The 21613-nt window shown below is 48.3% G+C and overlaps 1 protein-coding gene across 9 annotated transcripts in view; it reads left to right on the forward strand.

Moving 5' to 3' along the window:
- Positions 1-5945: 5945 nt before the first annotated feature.
- Positions 5946-21613, forward strand: part of LOC110259485 (uncharacterized) — a 183750-nt gene continuing 168082 nt past the window's right edge. For all 9 annotated transcript variants that reach the window (XM_085014609.1, XM_085014614.1, XM_085014615.1 and 6 more), the window contains exon 1: positions 5946-10210. In XM_085014609.1, the coding sequence (XP_084870735.1) occupies positions 9894-10210 (317 nt within the window). In that variant the 5' untranslated portion in view covers positions 5946-9893. The remainder of the gene's footprint in view (positions 10211-21613) is intronic.

The raw sequence follows: 21613 nt of genomic DNA on the forward strand, positions 1-21613 counted from the left end.
ATCTCCACTAGGGTAGCGCGGGGGCTGAAATAGAGTACTTGGGCTGGCTTCTGGGCTCTCCCACCATGCCAGGCTGGGCTGGAGAGTGCGAGGTGCGTGGTCCATCACACAAGGTCAGGGAGGAAGTATGGTGCCTGATGCATGTGAGCAAAGCAGCAGCTCTGTCCTGCAGGGGCCTGAAGCTCAGCGGTGGTGGGCTTGGGGCAAAGCCTGGTGACAGGCTGGCTGCCCTCTCTGGCCACTCTCTCAAGGCCGGGCTGAGTCCCTGGTTCCTCTGTTCACCACTGCATTCCCCAGTGCTGGCAAATTGTCTCACAATCCTTGGAGCATGGCTTTTCTCAGGCAGATCCGGCCGTCGCCTTGAGGAGCCCAGGACCCTGCCTGTGCTGGCCACTTGCTCCGTGGCACAAGTTCTCTCGGGCAGGGGACCTGAAGCCACCTAAGTTCGTAGGGCACAAGGGGATCGGGCGAGGTCTTGTGGGTTACATGTGAAGTCATCAATACATGACTGCCTGGGTTTCGGTGGTGAGTGGCCATTATTATTAAACACTATTACCAAAGACAAAGATGCAGTTTGCTGAAGTAGTAGGGGCCCGCCCTGGTCTGGAAAGACAGTGCTGTGTGCATAGCAGCTGATGTCAGCTGATGGCCCTGTATCGCCTTAAATCTGGCCTCTCCTGATAGACCCAAGCCCCTTCTGGAGGAATGAAATGCCAGCCCTTTTCATTATTTCTCCATGGTTATGTTCTCAAAAGTTGCTACAACACTGAAATAAATAGTAAATACTGAACTGCTGCTTCTAGGGAGACTGCAGGGTTTGGTTCCTGCGAGCCTCGGTCCCAACATCCTTATCAGGTGATTGATGCCTAACCTGGGTTCCTGTGGGTTTCCGTTGAAAGACCCCTTCTCTCATACCTGTCTATTTTATCAATGAACCCTAAACTCACGGTCAATCACACCATCCCTCAGGCCTGGACAGGGCTTCTCTAGCTCAGGGAAGTTCCCCAGGAGGCACCCCACAGCTTTTCTGCACTTCGGGATACGGGTGGCCCTTCCGCCCTACACTTGGGGGCCGTTTTGAAGTACACAGTCCCCAACCAAAAGCACAAGAATGTGGAAGGCATGGCACTGTGTAGATGACAGAAAGGATGCTTATTTGCAGTCTAAGAGCTGAAACAAGAAGGCGGGTGTCACGGCGTCACGGCTTTGCAGCGTCCCAGCTTACCTGGGACCGTGCACCATCAGGGAACCCCACATGCTCCCTGTTCTCTGCACGTCTGCCCGAGCCAGTACCGCGGCTGTTGATTGTGGGGTTTAGCAAGCAGGTGACTTGCAACGTTTGGCGTCTGCACATGGGAGCATCCGCTGTGTGCGGTAGAGAACCACCCCCCGCCCCATGTCAGGCCCAGCCCAGCTGTCGGGGATGGCTCAAGGTGAGGAGGTGGCAGCAGAGTCCTGGAGCCGCAGGCCGCATGGAGACAGGGAGATCCTCAGATGACCCCAGCACCAGCTGCTGGCCCAGCCCTGAGCACAGGGAAGCTGCAGGGCGCTGAGGCTTCATCCGTGGCGCCCTGATGGGTTCTCCACGCACAGCACTTCAGCTGTTGACGGCAGTGGATGGGAGGAATATGTCTATTTGTATTCTTTGGCCATCTTTTCAACACAGAAATGAGAAGAAACTAATCTTCGCAGGATTTTCACTCTGGACCCCCCTCTGTATCCCGCACCTATTGGTTTCGCAGAGCAGTGGCAGAGATGAAAACATCGTTGGAAGTGGTTCTGTGTTAGGAGGCTGAGCCTCTGTGAGGTGGGAGGAGGGAGGGGTGGTTATGGGTCCCCTAGGAGAGGTCCCCCCCAGGCTTAGCTCAAGGGGGAACGTGGTGTGGGGAGGAAGAAGGGCATACTTCCGTCTTTGGCTAAGGACTGCCTTCAGTTCTTTAGAGAGATTAGAAGTTGGGCTTTGGAATCAGCCTGCCCACGGAGCATCTTGGCTTAGTCACTTACTGGCTGTGTGACCTGCGGTAAGCCACTTAACCTCTCTGTGCCTCGGTTCTTGTTGAAATGGGGATGATAATAATAACCTATGCCTCAAGGTTGCATTAAAGATTTAATTAATTAGTATTTATAAAATGTTTAGAACAGCAGCTGGCACAAAGAGCTCTGTGTTTGTTAAATAAAATGTATAGACTTGCTCTGTGATCTTGGGCGCATCGCCCAACCTGAGCCTCATCCTTTTTGTCATCCAAAAAATGGAGGTGGCTAATAATTCCTATCACCAAGGGCCGCTGTGATCTCTTGGTGCGATGCATAGCGCGTTTAAGATGCTCAGGGCAGAATAAGCTTTTGAAAACTGATTAGTTTGCATTATTGGTATTCTTATGCCTTGGTAGCCTTCTCTCCTTTCAACTGGCCGTCTCCTGCCCTGAGTTCCGGGAGGAACAGGGATGACAGGCTGCTGAGGTCTGCATGCAGATGAGGCGAGAGGTGGCTTTGGGCTTCTCCCTGCAAAGACCCTACGCCTAGCTGGGTGGATGATCCCCAGCAGTGAGCAGGAAGGTGTCCTCTGAGCCACAGCCTGTGTGCCCCACTCCGAGGGACACTGGGGACCCGCCCTGGCTGGCAGTGATTCCTTCACCAAGTCTCCTGCTCAGGCTTTTGTTTCTCCGGGCGACCCTTCCACCTGCCTGGGCATCTGGGCACATGCAGAGTCAAGGGCACTGCCAGCAGTGGGGACGCCACGCGGGGGGAGGCGGCCGCATGCAGAAAACTCCTTTCTGAAGTTGCGAGGAAGGCTCAGGATACACTTCACAGGAAGCGTCAGCCCAATTTTCTAATCAAGTTGAAGTCCGTGGCCCGTAGTTAGAAACAATACATGAAACGCAATTTGAGCCGGCACTTTGCCTGAGTCTCCGTTTCGGGAAGTGGGTGTGAGTGGGAAGCTGGGCTTTCTGAGGGAAGAACTTGACCCCCGACCCCGGCCATTTAGCCCCCGGCCCTACCATCAGCTTGCAGGGGCGGGACCCGAGGACTTTATTTTAGGTAATCATTCCAAATCCTGATTTTGATCTGTCAGGTCAAAGTCCACCCTTCTCTGTAAATCAGTGCACACTCTTCAGCAGGCTCTTTGTTTTCACTTCTTCCAGCTCCTACCTACCATGCGAGTTGAGTCTCAGAGATCATTGTTTAATCAATATTAAACCATTCACGCAGTTTAAGTGTTTACTTATGTGCTTTGAATCATAGCTCGCAGTAAGAACAAGTGATGCCCCCCTAATCTGCCTTCGCCGCGCTCCCCAATACCCTAATTATGTAATTTAGAAAAAAACATTTCCTGACAGCAGTTTCTCCGTGCACAGCAACAAATGCCGACTGGGGACAGGCCCAAACAACCTGGTAATAGCTAGCACATGGAGACCGCTGCCTCGGTCCAGGCAGCCTTGGCTTGGGGCGGACGCCCGTCCGTTTGGGTTAAGGCTTTCAAGTGATGGCGTATTAGTGCCAGTAGAAGTAATTCCACATGAAAAGAGCTGTAGCTAATAGCCCATCTCCAGTCTCTCTTGGTTTGCGAAACAGGCCCTCACTGCAAATTGTTAGTGACTCAGACAGTCGGGACCAGCTATCTCACCCAGCCTGCGAGGCTGATGCGGCCAAAGACGTGTCCAAGAGGCCAAAGTTTAGACCAAGCTGCTCTCCGTGTCCTGGCCAACCCCCAGGTCCAAGATCCAGAGGCTGGGCCTGAGTGTTCTCATTGCTTTTGAGGGAGGGGGCTGAGGGACCAGCCTCCTCAAGCAAGCTGGGTGGGTGTGCGAGGGGCTGTGGGGGTCACGTGGGGCCGGTGGGGCAGAACCCAGGATTCAGGGATGCCTACGCTTCAGCAGCATCTAGTCAGTGTGGCCGTTTAAGGCAGCAGGTGGCTCTAGGTGCCTTTCTCCTCCCCAGCCTGCCAGTGTCAATGACTAGGGGTCCCAAGCCCAGTGTCCCTTGTGAGCAGAGCCCCAGCGTACCCTTCACTGGTCGTGCGAGGCCTACATGCTCCCTGATTCGGCTGTTCCATTACAGGAAGGGACAACTACCCTTTCTGCTTCCCCCTCCCCCATGGAGGCCTCGGGCCAACAAATACTCCATTGCTATAGATACCCAGCAGACATCTTTGGGGGCTCACCTGTCTCAGCATTCGGGGCACTGGTGTGCAGACACTCCTCGGGCAAACCTGGCAGCCGTGGGCCCGTGTTGTCAGGTAGTCATCCAGCCACCCGGGGCCCGAACTCTTGACGGTCCCAGAAGAGGTGCGGGGGACAAGTGAGGAGCCAGCTGAGCTGCGGAAATTTTAATTTGGCTGTGACTCCCAAACCAGTGCCTTTGGCCTTTCGAGAAGCGCTGGTTGCTATGGTGATAGAAGCAGTGCCAAGTACAAAAGAGTTTTTTTTTTTGTGGTTAGGGTGCCTGTCTTAGACAAAGAGAGTGAGGCCAAGCCAACAACAGCCTCCGTGCTCCCACCGGTCCAAGGATTGGATATGGTTGAGCCCTGGCCTCAGGAGACGGGTGACAGCCTCCCACACTGGCTGTTTGGCCCTCCCACTCTTCCGGGGATCCAGTGGCTTCTGCCAGAAAGGAACCATCACCGGGGCCCCCGGGAGAGACCCCACCGGTGGGCTTAGCAATGGAGAAGGGGTTATTCAGTTAGGGCAGAAATCAGAGTTGAGCAATGCGTCTCTTGGGGCCGACTCACCATAGAGTGTTCTTTATGGAATCTTCTGCCACCCAGAGCCTGGCCATGGATGGGCCTGTCTGGAGGGGCCTGCTTGTTCAGGCCCCATTTTTGTCTTGGGCCTCAAATCTTAGCCCCCCTGAAAAATTTCCTAAGTGACGGAATGGAGGCCTTTTCTGTAGCCGGGGTGCTTGTGTAGCTCGTTAATTCTCAAAGTGTTTTACAAATATTTATCCACCTTAGGTCATTCGCAAACCTAACCCCTGTCATCCCAGCTCACGGTTGTCCGCTCCAGCCTGGTTGCCCAAGATGAAGTCAGAAGCCTTGGCCTGGGAATTCCACGTTGGTGGATTTTTGAAAAGCTGGCCTGAACCGTTTGTTTATTTCTCTCGTCTGCCCTTCTTCGAGTCTCAGAATGTGTCAGGACTTCCCAGTCCAGACACGCAAAACCCTTTGCCCTCCCTGCCAGAGGTGAGACGATTTCATGTACGAATTCATCTTAAATCACTTTTAAAAATCACTTTTAACCAAATGAAGGCCCTTTCTCCGAGATTATGTCAAAGCATCAAAATAAAGAGGGCTCTGGCCAGCAGGGAGGTCCTTGTGGGACAGGTAACCGGTTCCCTTCGGCTCGCTTTCCCAGCTGGCGTGGAACAAGTAGAGAAAGATGCTTTTGTTTGGCTCTCGGAGATCCCTGAGGTCTATTGATTTCCTTATAAAGGCCCCTGGGATTGGCAGACCTGGGTCTTCCCAGGGGCGACGGCATATGCTGAATGTCAGGGATATTTTCCCCCCAAGATGCACCCGGAAGATTCCTGGGTTCCTGCGCCTCCGTGTCCACCCAGCAGCCCACTGCGCTGAGCTTCGGCAGGGTTGCTGGCCTCAAAGTGGCCAAACCTGAATTTGCCGCGGCCCCTGGTCTCAGAAGTTGTGACTAATGAAGGCTGACCCCTGGTGCATTTTCAGGAGCCACAGCTTGCCTGCACCCAGCCTGTTCTAGCGATGATAAGATAGGCTTTTGTGTCGAGTGGGCAGCGGGGTAGCAGCTTCAATAAAGTCCATATCAAGGTGTTACTAATCCTTGGCCGGCTAATGTTTGCCAAATAAATAGCCTCATTAGGAAGGGCTATAAAAGTCCGATAAGATTCTTCTAATTATCCCCCAAAGCACAAATACTGGGGGTTTCAGTTTAGCGTAACAGGAGACATCGAAAAAAGAGGGGAGACGGCGTGAGCGTGAAAGTATTTATTTTTTTTTTTAACAATGGCTTTCCCTGCTCCCCAGTCCTAACACCAGCACATCGAGCGTTGCATATTTTGCTTTTGCAAAAGCAACAAATTGCCAAGCAGAAGGAAAAAAAAAAAGACAATGACATATTTTAGGTTACTATTTCACCTTTGCAAATCAATATACAAGCCATTAAAACTACATTTTTCCATGAATGATAAGTGTAATTACCTCTCTCGCTATAAAAACGTGTCCTTATTAAATGTAAATATTTAAAAATGATTGAAATACATTTGAAGGGCCCTTTATAGCTTGATTTTATATGCTGACATCTGGGTTGCCTTTCCTTAAACACTCTATTTCTTGGAGAGTTATTAAATTAGTATTTTGAAAGGACTAACACTAGACTTGTTCCTTGTTTCAATTTTAATTTCGTACATATTTAGATTTACTGGGAACTCAGAGAGGGCTTACACTGAGCTAATACACCGTTACGTTGGCGGCGCGTGTACGCGTGGAAGTCGTGATCTTATTTGCACAGGGATTCTTGAAACAGTAGGGACACTCCATCTCCACTCCTGCAGCGTATAAGAGCAGAAGAATCGAGATTCCAAGATGCCTGGCCATTAATATTTCATTTCCCAATCCTTCTTTTGAGCAGAAGAGTGTTTGAAATATTTACTTTTAAATATTCATCATTCTAGATAGCACATACCCGATCCAGATTTGGGTAGCTCTGTCGGAGGCTCTTGAGTGAAACTCCAAGAAAGATACACAGTGTGATAATTTTTTTTTTTTTTTCAGTCTTGCTCGTTGGCAGGGATTTCTTTTTCTTTAACACTCCTCATTTTTCGTTGTCTCATTCCACCTCTGTTTTTGGAAAGGTGAGCTTATTCAGCTCTGTGCTTGAGAGCGTTTCAGAAAACGATAGAAAATCTAATATTTGAAAATATAAGCTTCACGAACCTACTTAATTCCAGATGGCAAAAAGACCTTGCCCCCAAATGTGAAAGAATTCAATATTTGGTGGCTCAGATATTTTTTTGTGATAAACAAATATTTCTAGCATGGATGTATTCCTGAGCTCTGCATAGGGAAGCAACCATCCATGCAAGCCGCGCTGGGCTGCTCTTCAAACCCTCTTTACTTTTTTCCTTTCACTATGTTAAAATCCTTGAGATGTGTAAAGATGTTATGATAGGCAGTGGGTCAAGGAATCTGCACATGTAGCTTTTTATAAATTTTTCTTTGCAAAGGAAAATTTTTCGTCAAATAAATCCCCCCAAATAAATGGTTTGTAAAAACAAAAGTCTATTTGTTTTGAAATTGCACACAAGAAACCATGTTATAACAATATCTCTTTTTGAGTTCCGCCGGAGAAAAGAAATGTACCTACAGTCAGCGATTTAACCTCACGATAAGCCTTTAAAAAATAAAGTTGTCTCTTGGGAGAAAATAAACATCAGCGAAGTGTAGGTATTTGTGATGAGGTGGGCTTTTATTCACTTGTCCAATGGAATCATTGAACCTTTGTTTTTTTACCCCCCCCACCACGCTGTCTTTTTCTTTCTGTTCATGCAAATTCCTGAACAACAAGCATTTTAAAAATCTGTTGCTTTTAATTACTTAGATGCTTCTTGAATGAGCAAACGTGCTATTCTCCCCCCCGTGGGAAGTGGAAATTTTAGATAAGTTTTTGTAATGCTGTTTTTCTTTGTGGTCTTTGCTTTCTGCTGAAGCTTTTGGCAAATGTCTGGGGCTTGAGGGAGTGTTTGCACGGTGCCCCTGAAGGTGAGCGAACGGATGGGGAACACGCAGCGTTCACCAGGCAGTGACTTGGGGATTTTTCAGAAGGCATTATTTTCTTACGCTAATGCCTTTGTAGATTCCATCGACATTCAGACATCAAAGGGCGTGCAATTAATAATGGGCATCTGGAGGGCCGATCACATGCTTCCGATGGTAAAGTGGTGAACGACAGGAAAATCAGCCGCGGTCAGGTATTAGCTGTAATCATTTCTAAACAACAGCGGGGAAGGCTCCTCTTTTGTGCCTCTGCTCTCAGAAAGGCAAGGGTGCCCGTACACAAGATTCCCATAGGCGCTTTCCTTTGGGTGGATGAGTGAGTCATACATGATTTGTGGACCCACATCGTCCGAGGGGATTCACATTACCTTAATTTCTTCAATAAAGGCAAAGCCAAATCTTGTGTGAACTTTTCCCCTTGAAGCCCGACGTGGATGCAGGGCGACCGACCCGCCGGTTGTATTATTTCCGTCTGTCTGCCCCTTGCTTTGCGGGCATTTTCCAAAATACACGACTGTTTTGCTAGCACGAGGCTCACAGTCGCTTTCTGCCTCCTGCCACTGAAGGCATCCTTCCTTGTTATTTCTTTTCTTTGGTGGGAGCCTGTTGATCTTTTGCAAAGGGATCTGTGTTACCCAACCCCAAAGTTGTCTAAGATAGGCAGGTAAGACTGTATCGAAGCTCCCCAAAAATGTTCCCGAGAAATACGGCGCTGAAGGCTTTAAACACTCCAGCAGATACAAAAACCTGCAGCCCCTTAGCAATAGCTCTCATTTGAGTAGGTCGCAGATAATAAAGGAACACTTGTTTCTGGGAAATTAAAAAAAATGACACGGGGGGAGGAAATATTTATTTGCTCTCTACATGGCTCAAATGACCGGTGGATTATTAAAACCTTGTAAACAGACAGATGCAACCAATTCTCTTTCATTAACAAATTGCAATTTCACAATAACGTAAACGCATTAAAAAATGGCTACAACTTCGGAAACACTTAAAATTGTCAGAGCCTGAGTCTGCTTTGTTGATCAAAAAAAAAAAAAAAAAGTGTTCTTCTCGTCAGTTTAGGGGGAAAATGTTTTCCTGTGAATCTTCAAAGAACCAACTTAAATGTTAAAGTCTCCTTTGGCCGTTCAGGTAGCAAAAGCACCGGTCAACTTTGTGTGTACATTGCTGTACGTTTGCCTCTAGACTAAATCTACCCAGCCGCCAGCTTTGTTTTCCTTCTAAGTACAAGCCATATCAGCAGCACATTTTCAAGTTAATTTGAAGCAGGGTCTATACTGCCATCAGCAAATATGTTATAAGCTTATTATTTAATAGTGATTCCTGGATAAGGCCATCATCCCCTTCCTAAATCCAAATATAAAAGCCGAAATCGTATTTGTTAAAACTGTCATTTTGAATTTGTGGCCCGGATTGTTTTCCTGAGTGTGCTGGGCCAGAGGCTCGAATGCTCCCAGCTGCAGGCACCCGGAGCCCAGCAAAGCTGCTCGTGGCCGGTGCCTGAGACGCTCCCAGCCGCCCCAACCGCCTGCTTCCCCCAAACAGAGCTCCAGCCCAGCCCGCTCTCGGCTTTTCCACATTGTAAAATCATTTGATTTATTTGTTTGGTTTGGTTTGGGTTTTAGAAGCCCTGCAGAAATTATTTCCTACTGGCAGAGAGGGCACTTTGTGTTACACTACATTAGTTTCACATCATTAGTTTAGGGTTCTCGAACTTAAAATTGTAAAGTCTATGAGAGGCTTCTAGAGACCTCAGTTCTGACCAGAGCAGAACCAATTAAACCTGATGGATTCCTTTCACTGTCTGTAACGTGTGAGGCCATACATAACAGAGCGCTGTGGCAATGCTGGAAGGGGTTCCCTCTGTTAGCTTTGGAATTTGGTGGTAGGAAACGTTGCAGTTATTTATAAAGAGGCGAAATTCCTCGGTTACCGTTCCGCTTCTCAGAAATTGTCTCGTCCCTGCTTGTAGCAAGAAGTCAGGAAGGGGTGCCGATGACAGCCACGACCCCGTATCTCTGGGTGCGCGCTCTCTCTCACCTCCGTCCGCCACGGCCCACGCCGGACTCGGGCTCTTTACAAGTTAATTCGAAACCCGCGACAAACCCAGATCGGACCGGCCCTGGCCTGTGGTCTGCCCGGCGGGATGCCAGGCTGGGGGAACCTGCACCCCCAGACCGGGACTCTCCTCTGGGCCCGGGTTCCCCACGCAGAGGAAAGTTGCCGCCCCGTCCCCCGGGGGAGATGCTGGGCTGCAGCCTGGACAGCCTTCTCGGCGGCGGCGGCGGCGGCGGCGGCAGCGGCGGGCAGGAGGGGAGCCCCGGCTGGCTGCTGGCTGGCTCCCGCGTGCCCTTTCTGCTCCTTCCTCTCTGGCTCTTCCTTCCCCGGGGTCCTCGCCTTCCCGGAGTGTTGGAGCGAGACGGAGACCTCGGCCTTTGCCGGCGGAAGCGTCGCAGCCCTCAGGTGAGCGCTCCCCGAAGCTCTCCTGCCACCTGTTGGCCGCCCGCGGTGGTGACGCCGGGACAAGCGGCGCTGGTGGGACTCTCCAGGCCTGGCTTCCAAGTCCCAGATAGAATGGTTCATGACTTCTCAGAGGCGACCTCTGCCAAGGCCCACAGACTGGGAGACCTGCTGCTGTCTCCTGAAGCCCCCTTCTGCCGGTCCTCCCACATTAACCCGTCGGTGGCCCCTGAGCCACCCTGCCCAGCGTCTGATGCCTCCAGCCTGCCCTGGGTCCAGCTGCTCAGGCAGCTGTGGGGCCAGTGGAGGGTTAAGGGGGTCGCTGGGAACAGAAGCCAGCCGGCTCTGGGTCCTCCCTGTGGTGTCTGGGAAGGGTTTGCTGTGAGCTGTAATCGAGCAGTGGTCGGAGATGTGAGCTGAGTCCCTCTGCCGGGCCGCCCCTGCTCTGTTCTGGGACAGTGGAACACAGGGAGGACCAGCCAGCCTGTCCAGCTTGGCCTTTCTTGACACTGGGCAGAGGGCTCTGCCCAGGCCCCTCTGGTTCCTTCCTTCCTGGGGGAGTTCCCAGGGTGTGGGGGTCAGAAAGAAAGGGGTAGGAGCTCCAGGGTGGCAGAGGTGGCAGAGCTTTCTCGCTGGGAGCGGGAGACCTTTCGCTGCACCATAAAAAATCCCCAGACTGCAATCCCCAACTGCACAGATGAGCAGTTTTGTTCTGGGGAAGTTGGGAACCCACTGCAAACAGGCTGCAGGTCACTCATGCACATACCTCTGGAAGGTGGTTTTAACCTAGTGGGGCTCTAGTTTGGTGGCTCCTTGGGGACATTTTGATACGATGTCGTGCAGCAGTCACATTTCTGAACCATCTGGGGGCAGAACTAAACCTCTTTCCAGGTCCCGATGGGCCAAGTCATAGGCGTGGATTTGGTCTGACTTTGAGAATGTCGCAGACGCTTTAGGAGCCTTGAGGGGCAGAGGACATGTGTGGTGGCGATGCTCTCCTATTTCGGGGGTGGGGTCTGGAGCCATGGCTCCCCCCAGGTCCTGTGGAAGAGGGCTGAGAGTCACAGCTGCTGTTGTCCCATAGTCTGATGCTCAGCCTGGTTGGAGACACAGTGTTTTTTCATTCCGTGATAGTTTTGTTTTGTTTTGTCTTTTGTCTTTTTAGAGCTGCACCTGCAGCATATGGAGGTTCCCAGGCTAGGGGTTGAATCAGAGCTGCAGCCAGTGGCCTATGCCAGAGCCACAGCAACACCAGATCTGAGCCACGTCTGCGACCTACACCACAGCTCACGGCAACGCCGGATCCTTAACCCACTGAGCGAGGCCAGGGATCGAACCGGCAACCTCATGGTTCCTAGTTGGATTCATTTCTACTGCACCATGACGGGAACTCTCATTCTGTGGTAGTTTTATACACAAATAGTACGTCCCTCTCAACCCCGCCTGTCTGCAGGACCCATGGCTTGAAACTGAGCATCTGAGGTCCAGTGGGGCACCATGCTTCATGCCCCTCAGCAGTGCGGCTGGACCGCCAACACCCTAATTTTGCCAACAGAGGTCAGACCATTTCCACCTGGTCCACTCACGTCTAACCCAGGCACCTTTTCTCTGCTCGTTGGAAGGGGGTTGGCCCTGAAAGTCATGGGTGCCTGTTTTTAGGTGACTGTCTCCTGGCTTAGCTAAGGCCAGAAAGTCCTTGCCTCCTGGGCTCTGAAATCGTGCGGAAGGGATCCTAGTGTTGGGCCAAATGACTGGGCTGGAAGGTTGTTTTCTTAGTCAAGCGGCTCATTTGAGCCCTGGACGTGGGGTGCGTTAGGTGTGTTTTTTCAGCTCACCTCATAATTTAATGTAGAAGAGATTCTTTGGCGTGTTCTCTCCTGGGTGCGACGGCCTTTGGGGCAGTCCCGTATGGAGCAGTGCCCCATGCTCAGAAATGGTCTCGTTATGCCAGGGCTGGGCTTTCGGGATCTGCAGAGCGGCTCTCTGTAATCGCTCAGGTTGGCCAGCAAAGGATGGAGAGCCATCCTCCTTAGCCAGGACTTGCATTTTTATGGAGAAGAAAGAATGTTAGGGGAGTCAGTAAACTTGCAGTCCTCCCGGCTTTGTGCACATGAAAAGAAGAAAACCCCCAGCCCCGGCCCGCTGGTTATTTACCCCCAGCACAAAAGCCCCCTCCCTCCCTTTTATTTCCAGCCCCTCTGACAGATACACATTATGGGCTGAATGCGCCTTCCCACAATACTGTCCATCACACAGGTACGGAGGGACCAAAGGTAAGATGAACTTTAAACACACCTGGCACTGCTGGCTGCCGCCTTTGTGCTCAGAATGGCCACCAGCCAGCTGGCTGCCCTGTCCCCCCTTCGCTGCTCTCCAGAGGAATTCCGATAGATGAACGAACTTCTTTCTGAGGCCACACGATATTCACACATCAGGCCATACCCCTGCATGTTGGGGGGGGGGGGGCAACCTGGCAGGTGAGCAGCCTTATCATGCTCCTAAAGCTTAAAGCTGCTCTGCCTAGAGAATGCTCCAGCAGAGTCCTTCAGCAGCAAATGGGACAGCTTGGCCAGGCCCCCAGGTGACCCCACCCAGTGGTGGCTTGCTGTCCTCATCTCCTCCTCTAGCCCCTTGTGGGGGCTTTGGGCGAGGAGGCAGGTGACGGAGCTGTGGCCGGTGGCCCCAGGTTTCTGCCTCATACCAGGCGCCGTTCTGCAGAGTTGTAGCAAATGGAGAAAGTGCTTTATTGGCGGTAATTCTCGACCACGGCCGAACTGGGCTGGTGGCTGTGCCTCCTCACCCCTGGCTGCTCTAAGGTGCCACTCAGCTTGCAACCATCCTGTAACTGGGTGGGAAAGGGCCCTTTGTGGAACGAGGGGCAGTGATTCCTGAGTCGTTCTTGGTCGTGCTCTCCAGCTGTTCACGCGTGGTCACTTTCTCTTTCCTGAGATAACGCATTCCAGAGGCCAGGGAGAAGGCAGCATGGCAAAGTCTTGCAAGTGGCCGCAGTCTTAGTTGGGAGATGGAGCTGTTGGGGAGGACGTGGCTGCTGTGCTGGGTCACAGAGCTGAGGGGTGACGAGGCCATCCAGGTCCTGGGGTTAGGGGCTGATAAGACTGCTTTTTGTAGAACGCTGGAATCCCCTGTGACGATTGGTTGGGAAAAGCATCGTAGCGTTTATCTGTCGGGGGAGAAGATGACAAAATGGACTTTGAGGCTGTCACCTGGGTCACTCCTTGTCAACCAGTCACTTTGCGAGCGGTGCTCTGGCTGTGGAGTGTCCCTGCGATTAGCCCCTTAATCCCTGGGAGAGGCCAGGCTCTGGGTCACCCCCATCCTAGAGATAAAATCCAGCCCTGCTTTTCTTCTCAGTGTGATCTCGGCCTCGGCAGCTGAGTGTTGCTCTGAGTCCAATAAACAGACGTGTGCAATCAGAGCCTTTACTATTAGCTTGAACCCAGGTTGGATCTTGACCTCAAATGAGATTCAAGGGCATAGAAACAAATACCTCGGAAAGAACTAGAGGGGGTGACAGAGCCGTCACCACACCTGTGAGGCCCTCTCCCTGAATTTCGGCACCCCCTCTGCTCTCTCTCCCTCACCCCTGCTGGCATCGGTATTCACCTGGCCGTGGGAGTGAATATTGTGAAATTCTGGAATTGCTGCAGTGACTTGAAGACCTGGGAAACACACACTCCTTGCTTGGTCTGTCCTGTCTTCAGCCAATACAATCTGATGGAGCCGTGGGCGTACTGAGGCCAGATTTGATCCAAATAAATAAATCTCTACGAACATGAAATAAAAGCCGTCTCGCACTTTCCTTTTGTTTTCTGCACAAAAGCCATTCTTGCTACATGAGTGGTGTCAGATGCAATAATCCAGAATAAATCTCCAGGAAGAAAAATGCATCTAAAGACGCATGATCAACCATTTCCCTCACTACCCCCCCCCCGCCCCCATTTTTATATTGGATGAGTCACTAGGGTGTCTGCTGACAGCTCCTGTTGGCCGGCTAGATTTGGGGGTTGATCACAGGAACTTGCAAGGTCTGGGGTTGCAGCCAGATGGACACAGGTCGTTGGATTCCAGCTGGGGGAAGTTTTGGGCTTTTGCCCTTTGGGCCATGTCCTTTCTGGCCAAGGGTGAGGAGAAGTCTACACCCTTTGATTCCAGGCCTCCATCATGGCCAAGTCTTCTCCAGGAGGTCCCAGGCTTGTTCTTGCCAAGTGTATCCCCCGGAGAAGTCTGGGAGCACTTAAGTCACAGATACACTCTGGGTAGATTGAAGCTGAGGGTGGGGCTGCCCTCTGCAGACCCTGGACGGCTGCCCTCCTGGGAATACCTGCTTTTCCTTAGGGAAGCTGACATGGCCGTGGGGTAGACTATGTGGGGGCATTTGCCAAATCGAGATTTCAGAAACTCCTTTCAGAATGGGGAGATCTTTGCCATTGCATCATTAACCCTAAACCTGCACCTGCAGTTCCTGTTGCTGCTTTTTCCTTTCAGTCCAGCATCATAGTTCATGAGCACACACTGCCTTTATTTATTTATTTATTTATTTTGTCTTTTTTTGACATTTCTTGAGCCGCTCCCGCGGCATATGGAGGTTCCCAGGCCAGGTGTCGAATCGGAGCTGTAGCCACCGGCCTACGCCAGAGCCACAGCAACGCGGGATCCGAGCCGCGTCTGAAACCTACACCACAGGTCACGGCAACACCAGATCGTTAACCCACTGAGCAAGGGCAGGGACCGAACCCGCAACCTCATGGTTCCTAGTCAGATTCATTAACCACTGCGCCACGACAGGAACTCCCACATTGCCTTTATTGTCGGGTCTCTTTTAAAGAACCTTTGATCTGGAACCGATCTTCAGCCTTTCTTTGTCTTTCACGACACTGATGTTTTATTGAAGAACAGGTCAGAAGGCAGAATGTTCTTCAGTTGGGGTTTGTCGGATGTTGGCTCATGGTTAGACGTCTCTGGCTGGGCGACAGCATTCTTTCAAGGTGTCAAAGCTGGAGGCACAGGCTGTCTGCCTACTCCATGTGGTGATGTTCACTTCAATTTCCTGGTCAAGGAGTTGTCTAGTTCCGACTCTGTATACAGTTGACCTCTGAACACCGTGGAGCGGAGGGGCACTCTGCGTGGCCAGTATCTGTATATAACTTCCGGTGGGCTCTCTGTGTGTGCATTCCCTCTGCATCTATGGTTTGGCATCCTCGAATTCTTGAAGTTCCATAGCATTTACTATTGAAAAGCATCCGCATGTTCATTGCACAGTTCAGACTCCAGGGTCACCTGTGCTTCCTTTTCTCCCCTGTGACTAATAAGCAGTCCACCAGGAGGCACTTTGCTGTGCAAATACCCTGCTCTTCTCACACCGCGTCCGCTCTGCGTGTAGCATCCATCCGTGACTCTTTGCCTAACCAGGCTTCGTGTTGACCGCAGCATGGTGATCTGTCACTTTCACTGCTCTCTGCACATTTATCAGTTGGCATTCTCCTTTGATGAAGAAACCAACCATTCCTTCTTCCTCCCACCCTGCCCCCTTCCCTCTTTCCTTTCCTTCCTCCTTCCCTTTTATTTCTTCTCCTTCTGCTACTGCTGCTTCTTCAGTATGGTCTTAGAGGTTCCCATTTTATTCAGTGGGTTATAAGCTCTACTGTCATTATTTATGTTGATGCTGAAATTACCCTGGATATAGACAAGTCCCCTTCCAGCTTGGCTCCTGTGACCTTTTGACATGCTACCCTCCATATTTTGAATTTATTTTCTGGTGCTAACAAGATGCTGCAGGCTTACCTTGGACCTGCCTTGCCCTAGTCTTGGAATCAGGCATTTCACTAAGAACCCTGCTTCCTACAGTGGGAATGGTATTTAAATAGCAAGATCTAGGCACTAGGGATGCCCAGGGCTATAGGAGCATCATTGCTTCGAGACCTGTTCAAACAGAGGAGATGCATAAGTGTTCACAAGCCCACATGCTGACATATACACATGCATTTGAAATTATATATACATGGAGGTATATATATGAAATTTTATCTATATGGGTACATAGACATATGTACATATTTCCCATGATTCCATCCTGCTCTTCATTGCCTCTCCATCCCAGGTCTGAATCTCCTTCTTCCACTGAGAACCCAGGCTCCCCCCGCCCCCACCACGTGGTTTCTCGCATCGTCAGTCCTACAAGACACATACAGCAGTTTCCAAATTGCTACCCCTGTACCACTATGAAGAACAAGCCTGATTAAGAGAGTTCATGGCTAGTTGGCAGCTCTTTTTTTCCCCCCTTGAGGCTGACAGCATCTAGTCAACATACTCTGTTAAAAAATTTCTGGGATTACTTATTTCTTCCCTCTTCAGTATGGTTCTCAGTTCGGGTGTCTCAGGTGTCCTCTCATGATGGGATTCATCTGATGCGCAGTACGGTTCATTTGCTTTCAGTTTGAGTTCTTGGTTTTTTTCCATTCCCCTCATCCTTGTAGATTTAATTTCATTTTTGAGTATGCAGAAAAGTCACAGGTGTCTCAAAGTCAAAGCCATACTCGCCGTGTCCTCAGAGGAGCATCACAGCTTCCCGTCTGCCTTTCACTTGGTCTCCTCTCCTGCCCTGCAGTCGCAACCAATCTGAGTTGCTCCTTCTTGCGTTTCTTTTTCTGCAAGAACCGGCAAGCACATGGATGTCTTCCTATTTCCCCTTTTTCTTTAAATAGACGGTAGCTTAGGACAAGTATTCTTTCACGTCTTGCTGATTTCACTGAAGAATGTATTCTAGAAATCCCTCCCTGTCAGTTCATACAGATCTTTCCCTTTCTCTGTTTACAGCAGCGTATTATTACCCCATTGTATGTATGTAACATAAGTTTAGTTTTAACCGATTTCCTGTGTTTGAGAATTTAGGTAGTTTCCCATATCATGCTGCGATGAGTAACCTTTCCATGTGTATATGCTTATTGTGGGAGATAGATCTTGAGAGTAATTTCTTAGAAGTAGGATTGCTGAGTCTAGGTAAATACAGATGTAGTTTTGTTAGTGTTCCAAATTCCTTTTCTTAGGGGTTGCACCAAACGCATTCCCATGAGCAGTTAGGAGGATACCTGTTTCTTTGTAGCTTCCCTCCCTCCCCAAGAAGAAAAAAAAAATAGGTTTTATTGCTTTGGCAGGTGAAGGAGTCCACAGCAGATAACAACCTAAAGACTGCGCCCTCCTTTGGGAGAGAATAGGAGTTGTTCTTAAAGTTTTGGAGTGGAAAATAGAGCCACAGATAAGGATCAAGGTAGATGCCAGCTTTCATTCTTCTTTAAAGTTGATGTTTAGTGGCCCCAGGACTGGTTCTGGTGGTCCTCCTTCTTTGTGCAATGAAGAGTGCTCCCTACAGCTTTGCCAACAGAGTGTATGTCACAATTTTGAGGTTTTGCCAATCTTAATTTGCCTGTCTCTGGTTGTGTGTGAAGTGAAACTTTTTTTCATAGGTTCAGAAGCATTTTTAAGTCTTTTTGCTAAGTTGTCTGTTTATGTCTTTGCTTATTTTTCTATAGGATTTTTTGGAAGTCTATTTTAGGTGTTATTAGCCCTTTATCTGTGATATGGTACAAATATTTTCTCCCACTTTGATGTTTGTCTTTGGATCTTGCTTCTGGTGGTTTTTTTATTGTTGTTGTTGTTGTTTTGGCAAAACTTAAAAAAATATTTTGTAGTCAAAGTTTTAAAAATTTGATTTCATCTGGATTTCGATTCATAATAGCTATGAAGAATTCACTCATGTTTTCTTTTAGTAGTAAAGGAATTTAGTCTTTCACACTTAGATCTGGAATTTTTTCACATTCAAGCTGGAATTTCTTTTTCTTTTTCACAGCTGCACCTGTGGTATATGGAGCTTCGCAGGCTAGGGGTCGAATCAGAGCTGCAGCCACCGGCCTACGCCACAGCTTCAGCAACAAAGGATCCAAGCTGCTTCTGAGACCTGTGCCACAGCTCGTGGGAAATACCGAATCCTTAACCCGCTGACTGAGGCCAGGGATTGAACCCACATCCTTATGGATACTAGTCAGGTTCTTAACCCACTGAGCCACAACGGGAAATCCTAGAATTTCTTTTTGTACGTGGTGTAAGGAATGGATCTAACTTTCATTATTTTCCAAATGGCTACCCAGTGTACCAATACCCTTTATCTTTTTTTTTTTAATTTTAATTTTTAAAATTTTTATTTATTTATTTATTTTCTGCTGTATAGCATGGGGACCAAGTTACACATACATGAATACATTCTTTTTCCTCCCATTGTTCTGTTGCCGTGTAAGTATCTAGACATAGTTCTCAATGCTACCCAGCAGGATCTCATTGTAAATCCATTCCAAGAGCAATAGTTTGCATCCAATAACCCCAAGCCTGATCCCTCCCACTCCATCCCTCTCCCCCCGGGCAGCCACAAGTCTGTTCTCCAAGTCCATGACTTTCTTTTCTGTGGAAACATTCATTTGTGCTGTATATTAGATTCCAGTTATAAGTGATATCATACCAATACCCTTTATTACACGATCTGTCTGCCTGAGTGATTTGAGATACCACTTTTATCACATACTGGGTTTCCACGTGTCGTTTGGTTTATTTCTGGACCACGTAGTCTGTTCATTAGTCTGTCTCTTTATGTGCCACTGTCACACTGTTTTAATTCTAAAGGCTTTGTCATATTTAAAAATAGCTGGCAGGGCTAGTGCCCTTTTCACAGTTTTCCTACTTATTCTTGGAAAATTTTCCACATGAACCTTATTATCAATTGGTCCAGATACAGAAAAAATAGGTTTAGAATGTTTATTGGGATCATATTAAGTTTATAAATTAACTTAGGGAAAAAATGACATCTTAACGATGCTGGGATATCCTGACCGTGAACTCAGGATGTCTTTTCCACTGTTCACGTCTACTTGTGTGTTTTTAGGGGAGTGCTGTCATTTTCTTCATAAGGTTTTGAACATTTCTTGTTAGATTTAATCTTAAGTGCTTGATCTTTCCTGCTGCTTTTGTAAATGGGGGTGTTTTCTCTGCTGCTCCATCTCAGGCCTGGTTACTCTCTGTGTCTTTGAAGGCTGTTGACTTTGGCTATTTGTTTTTCATCCTACTACCTTGATGAATTATTTTTATTGTTTGAGTTAGTGCAATGGTTCTCACTATGTGGTCTCTACTTTTGAGGTTCCTGAGACCCACTGAGTGGATTCACAAGGTCCAAATAATGTTCATAATAATAAGAGGACATAACTTGCCTTTTTTTTCCTTTTTTTGCTTTTTAGGGCCACTCCTGTGAAATATGGAGGTTCCCAGGCTAGGGGTCTAATCGGAGCTACAGCTGCTGGCCTATACCATGGCCACAGCAATGCAGGATCTGAGCCACGTCTGTGACCTACACCACACCTCACAGCAATGCCAGATCCTTAGCCCACTGAGCAAGGCCAAGTACAAAACTCGCAACCTCATGGTTCCTAGTGGGATTTGTTTCTGCTGCACCGCACGGGAACTCCAAATTTTTTTTAAAAAGAAGGAAACACTTCCACTAACTCTGTATAACTTGCCCTTTTATATCTCTCTTGAGTGTAGAGTGGTTACATAATGTGTGATGTAATAATGGACTCAACACAGAAACAAATAGGGAAATCCAGCTCTCTTTTACTAAGCTCAAAAACAGAGAGATGTGCGAAAATGTAAAACAATGTCATTCTCGTTGGAAGTTTTTGTTTATGCTTATTTTTCAAAAATTGATTTTGCGTTAACATTTTATTAGGGTTACTTTTACATTAATAAATATAAATATTTAAAGTGTTCTCAGCTTCAACTTCTAATCTGGTAAATAGCGATGGATGTAACCCACGTCAATAAAAGGTCCTTAATAATTTTTGAGTGGAAAGGAGATCTGAGATGAAAGGTTCTTGGGACATTCTGAGTCGGTTTTATCATTTATTCTCTAGGTTTTCTGAGTATACTACCATGTGCTGTGCCGCAGAGCTTGCTTTCCTTATTTTTTTTTCAATTCTCCAGACTCTTATTATTTTCTCTTGCCTAATTGCATTCGCTGATACTGCAGTACAATGTCAGTAGTGGAAAAGTGGGCACCTGTGTCTTGTTCTGACTTCAGCAGGAATGCTCTGGCGTTTCCTCATTAAGTAATAAGTGATAGGCTGAGATGCTGCCTCAGGGCTGTGTTTATTATGTTTACTGAGTTTTTTCTCTGTGTTTGATGTATTTCCATTGTGGAAAAAAAAATTCTTTGGTATTTAGAAAGGTTTGTAGTTTTTTTGTTTGTTCTTTTTTTTTTTTTTTTTTTTTTGTCATTTTTTCCCATTTCTTGGGCTGCTCCCATGGCGGCATATGGAGGTTCCTAGGCTAGGGGTCAAATTGGAGCTGTAGCCACTGGCCTATGCCACAGCCACAGCAACGCGGGATCCTAGCCACATCTGAGACCTACACCACAGCTCACGGCAACACGGATCCTTAACCCACTGAGCAAGGAAGGCCAGGATCGAACCTGCAACCTCTTGGTTGGTAGTCGGATTTGTTAACCACTGAGCCACGACAAGAACTCCCCGAAAGATTTGTAGTTTTGATCAGGTGGTTGCCTTTGTATTGATAACCTATACTGCCCTTAATCCCTCACTTGCTTAAACTCATACTGTCTGGTCTGTCCTTTAAAAATGACAGACTCCCACCTATTACCTAAACAATACACAGTGGTCATATTTTACTTTTTCTTTTGTTCCCATTTTTAAGATTACATTCTTTCTACTTTGTCAGAACATGTGCTGTCTCCATCATCTTCTGTTATCATGACCCCACCTTCTTCTATTCTTAGCTCTTATAATTAAATATATCAAAGGATCCCCTCAGTCCCTTTGCTGAAGCCACTCCCTGCCCCCACCCACCCCAGTTATCTTGTGGTTGGGCAAAGCTTGGTTGAAGGCTGGGTATAAAATCCTCGGCTTATATCTTCTTTCTTTGGGTCTCAAAAACGTTGCTTTACTCTGGCCCTTTTGTGTATGTTCCTCCAGGAAGTCTTAGGCCAGCCTAAATCTCTCACCTGCATAAGTGTCATGCAATGGCATAGAATTCTTGAGGATCTTTTTCTTTGTCATTAAAATCGAATAGTTGTCCTCGGAAACATGTCAGAGTTGATCAGTTTGCCAAGCACATGGGCCTCTTCATATGTTGATTTAAGATTTTGCTTTGGATTATATTTCTAAATACTCTTTCTGTTCCATTATTTTATTTTTCTTTGGCATAGACTCCGATCATACATCTATTGGACCTTCTTTGCCTGCCTTCCATTGCAACTACTTTCTCTCTGATCTTTTTACTTTAAAAACTCATTTCCATTCTGTTTTTCATTTTACTACCTTTCTTCAATGTCCC

Source organism: Sus scrofa, chromosome 2 (assembly GCF_054392235.1).
Source record: "Sus scrofa isolate SSC_HxYL_T2T_F1_AM1 chromosome 2, Sscrofa_HxYL_maternal_Yorkshire_Landrace_v2.0, whole genome shotgun sequence".
Taxonomy (NCBI): Eukaryota; Metazoa; Chordata; class Mammalia; order Artiodactyla; family Suidae; genus Sus; species Sus scrofa.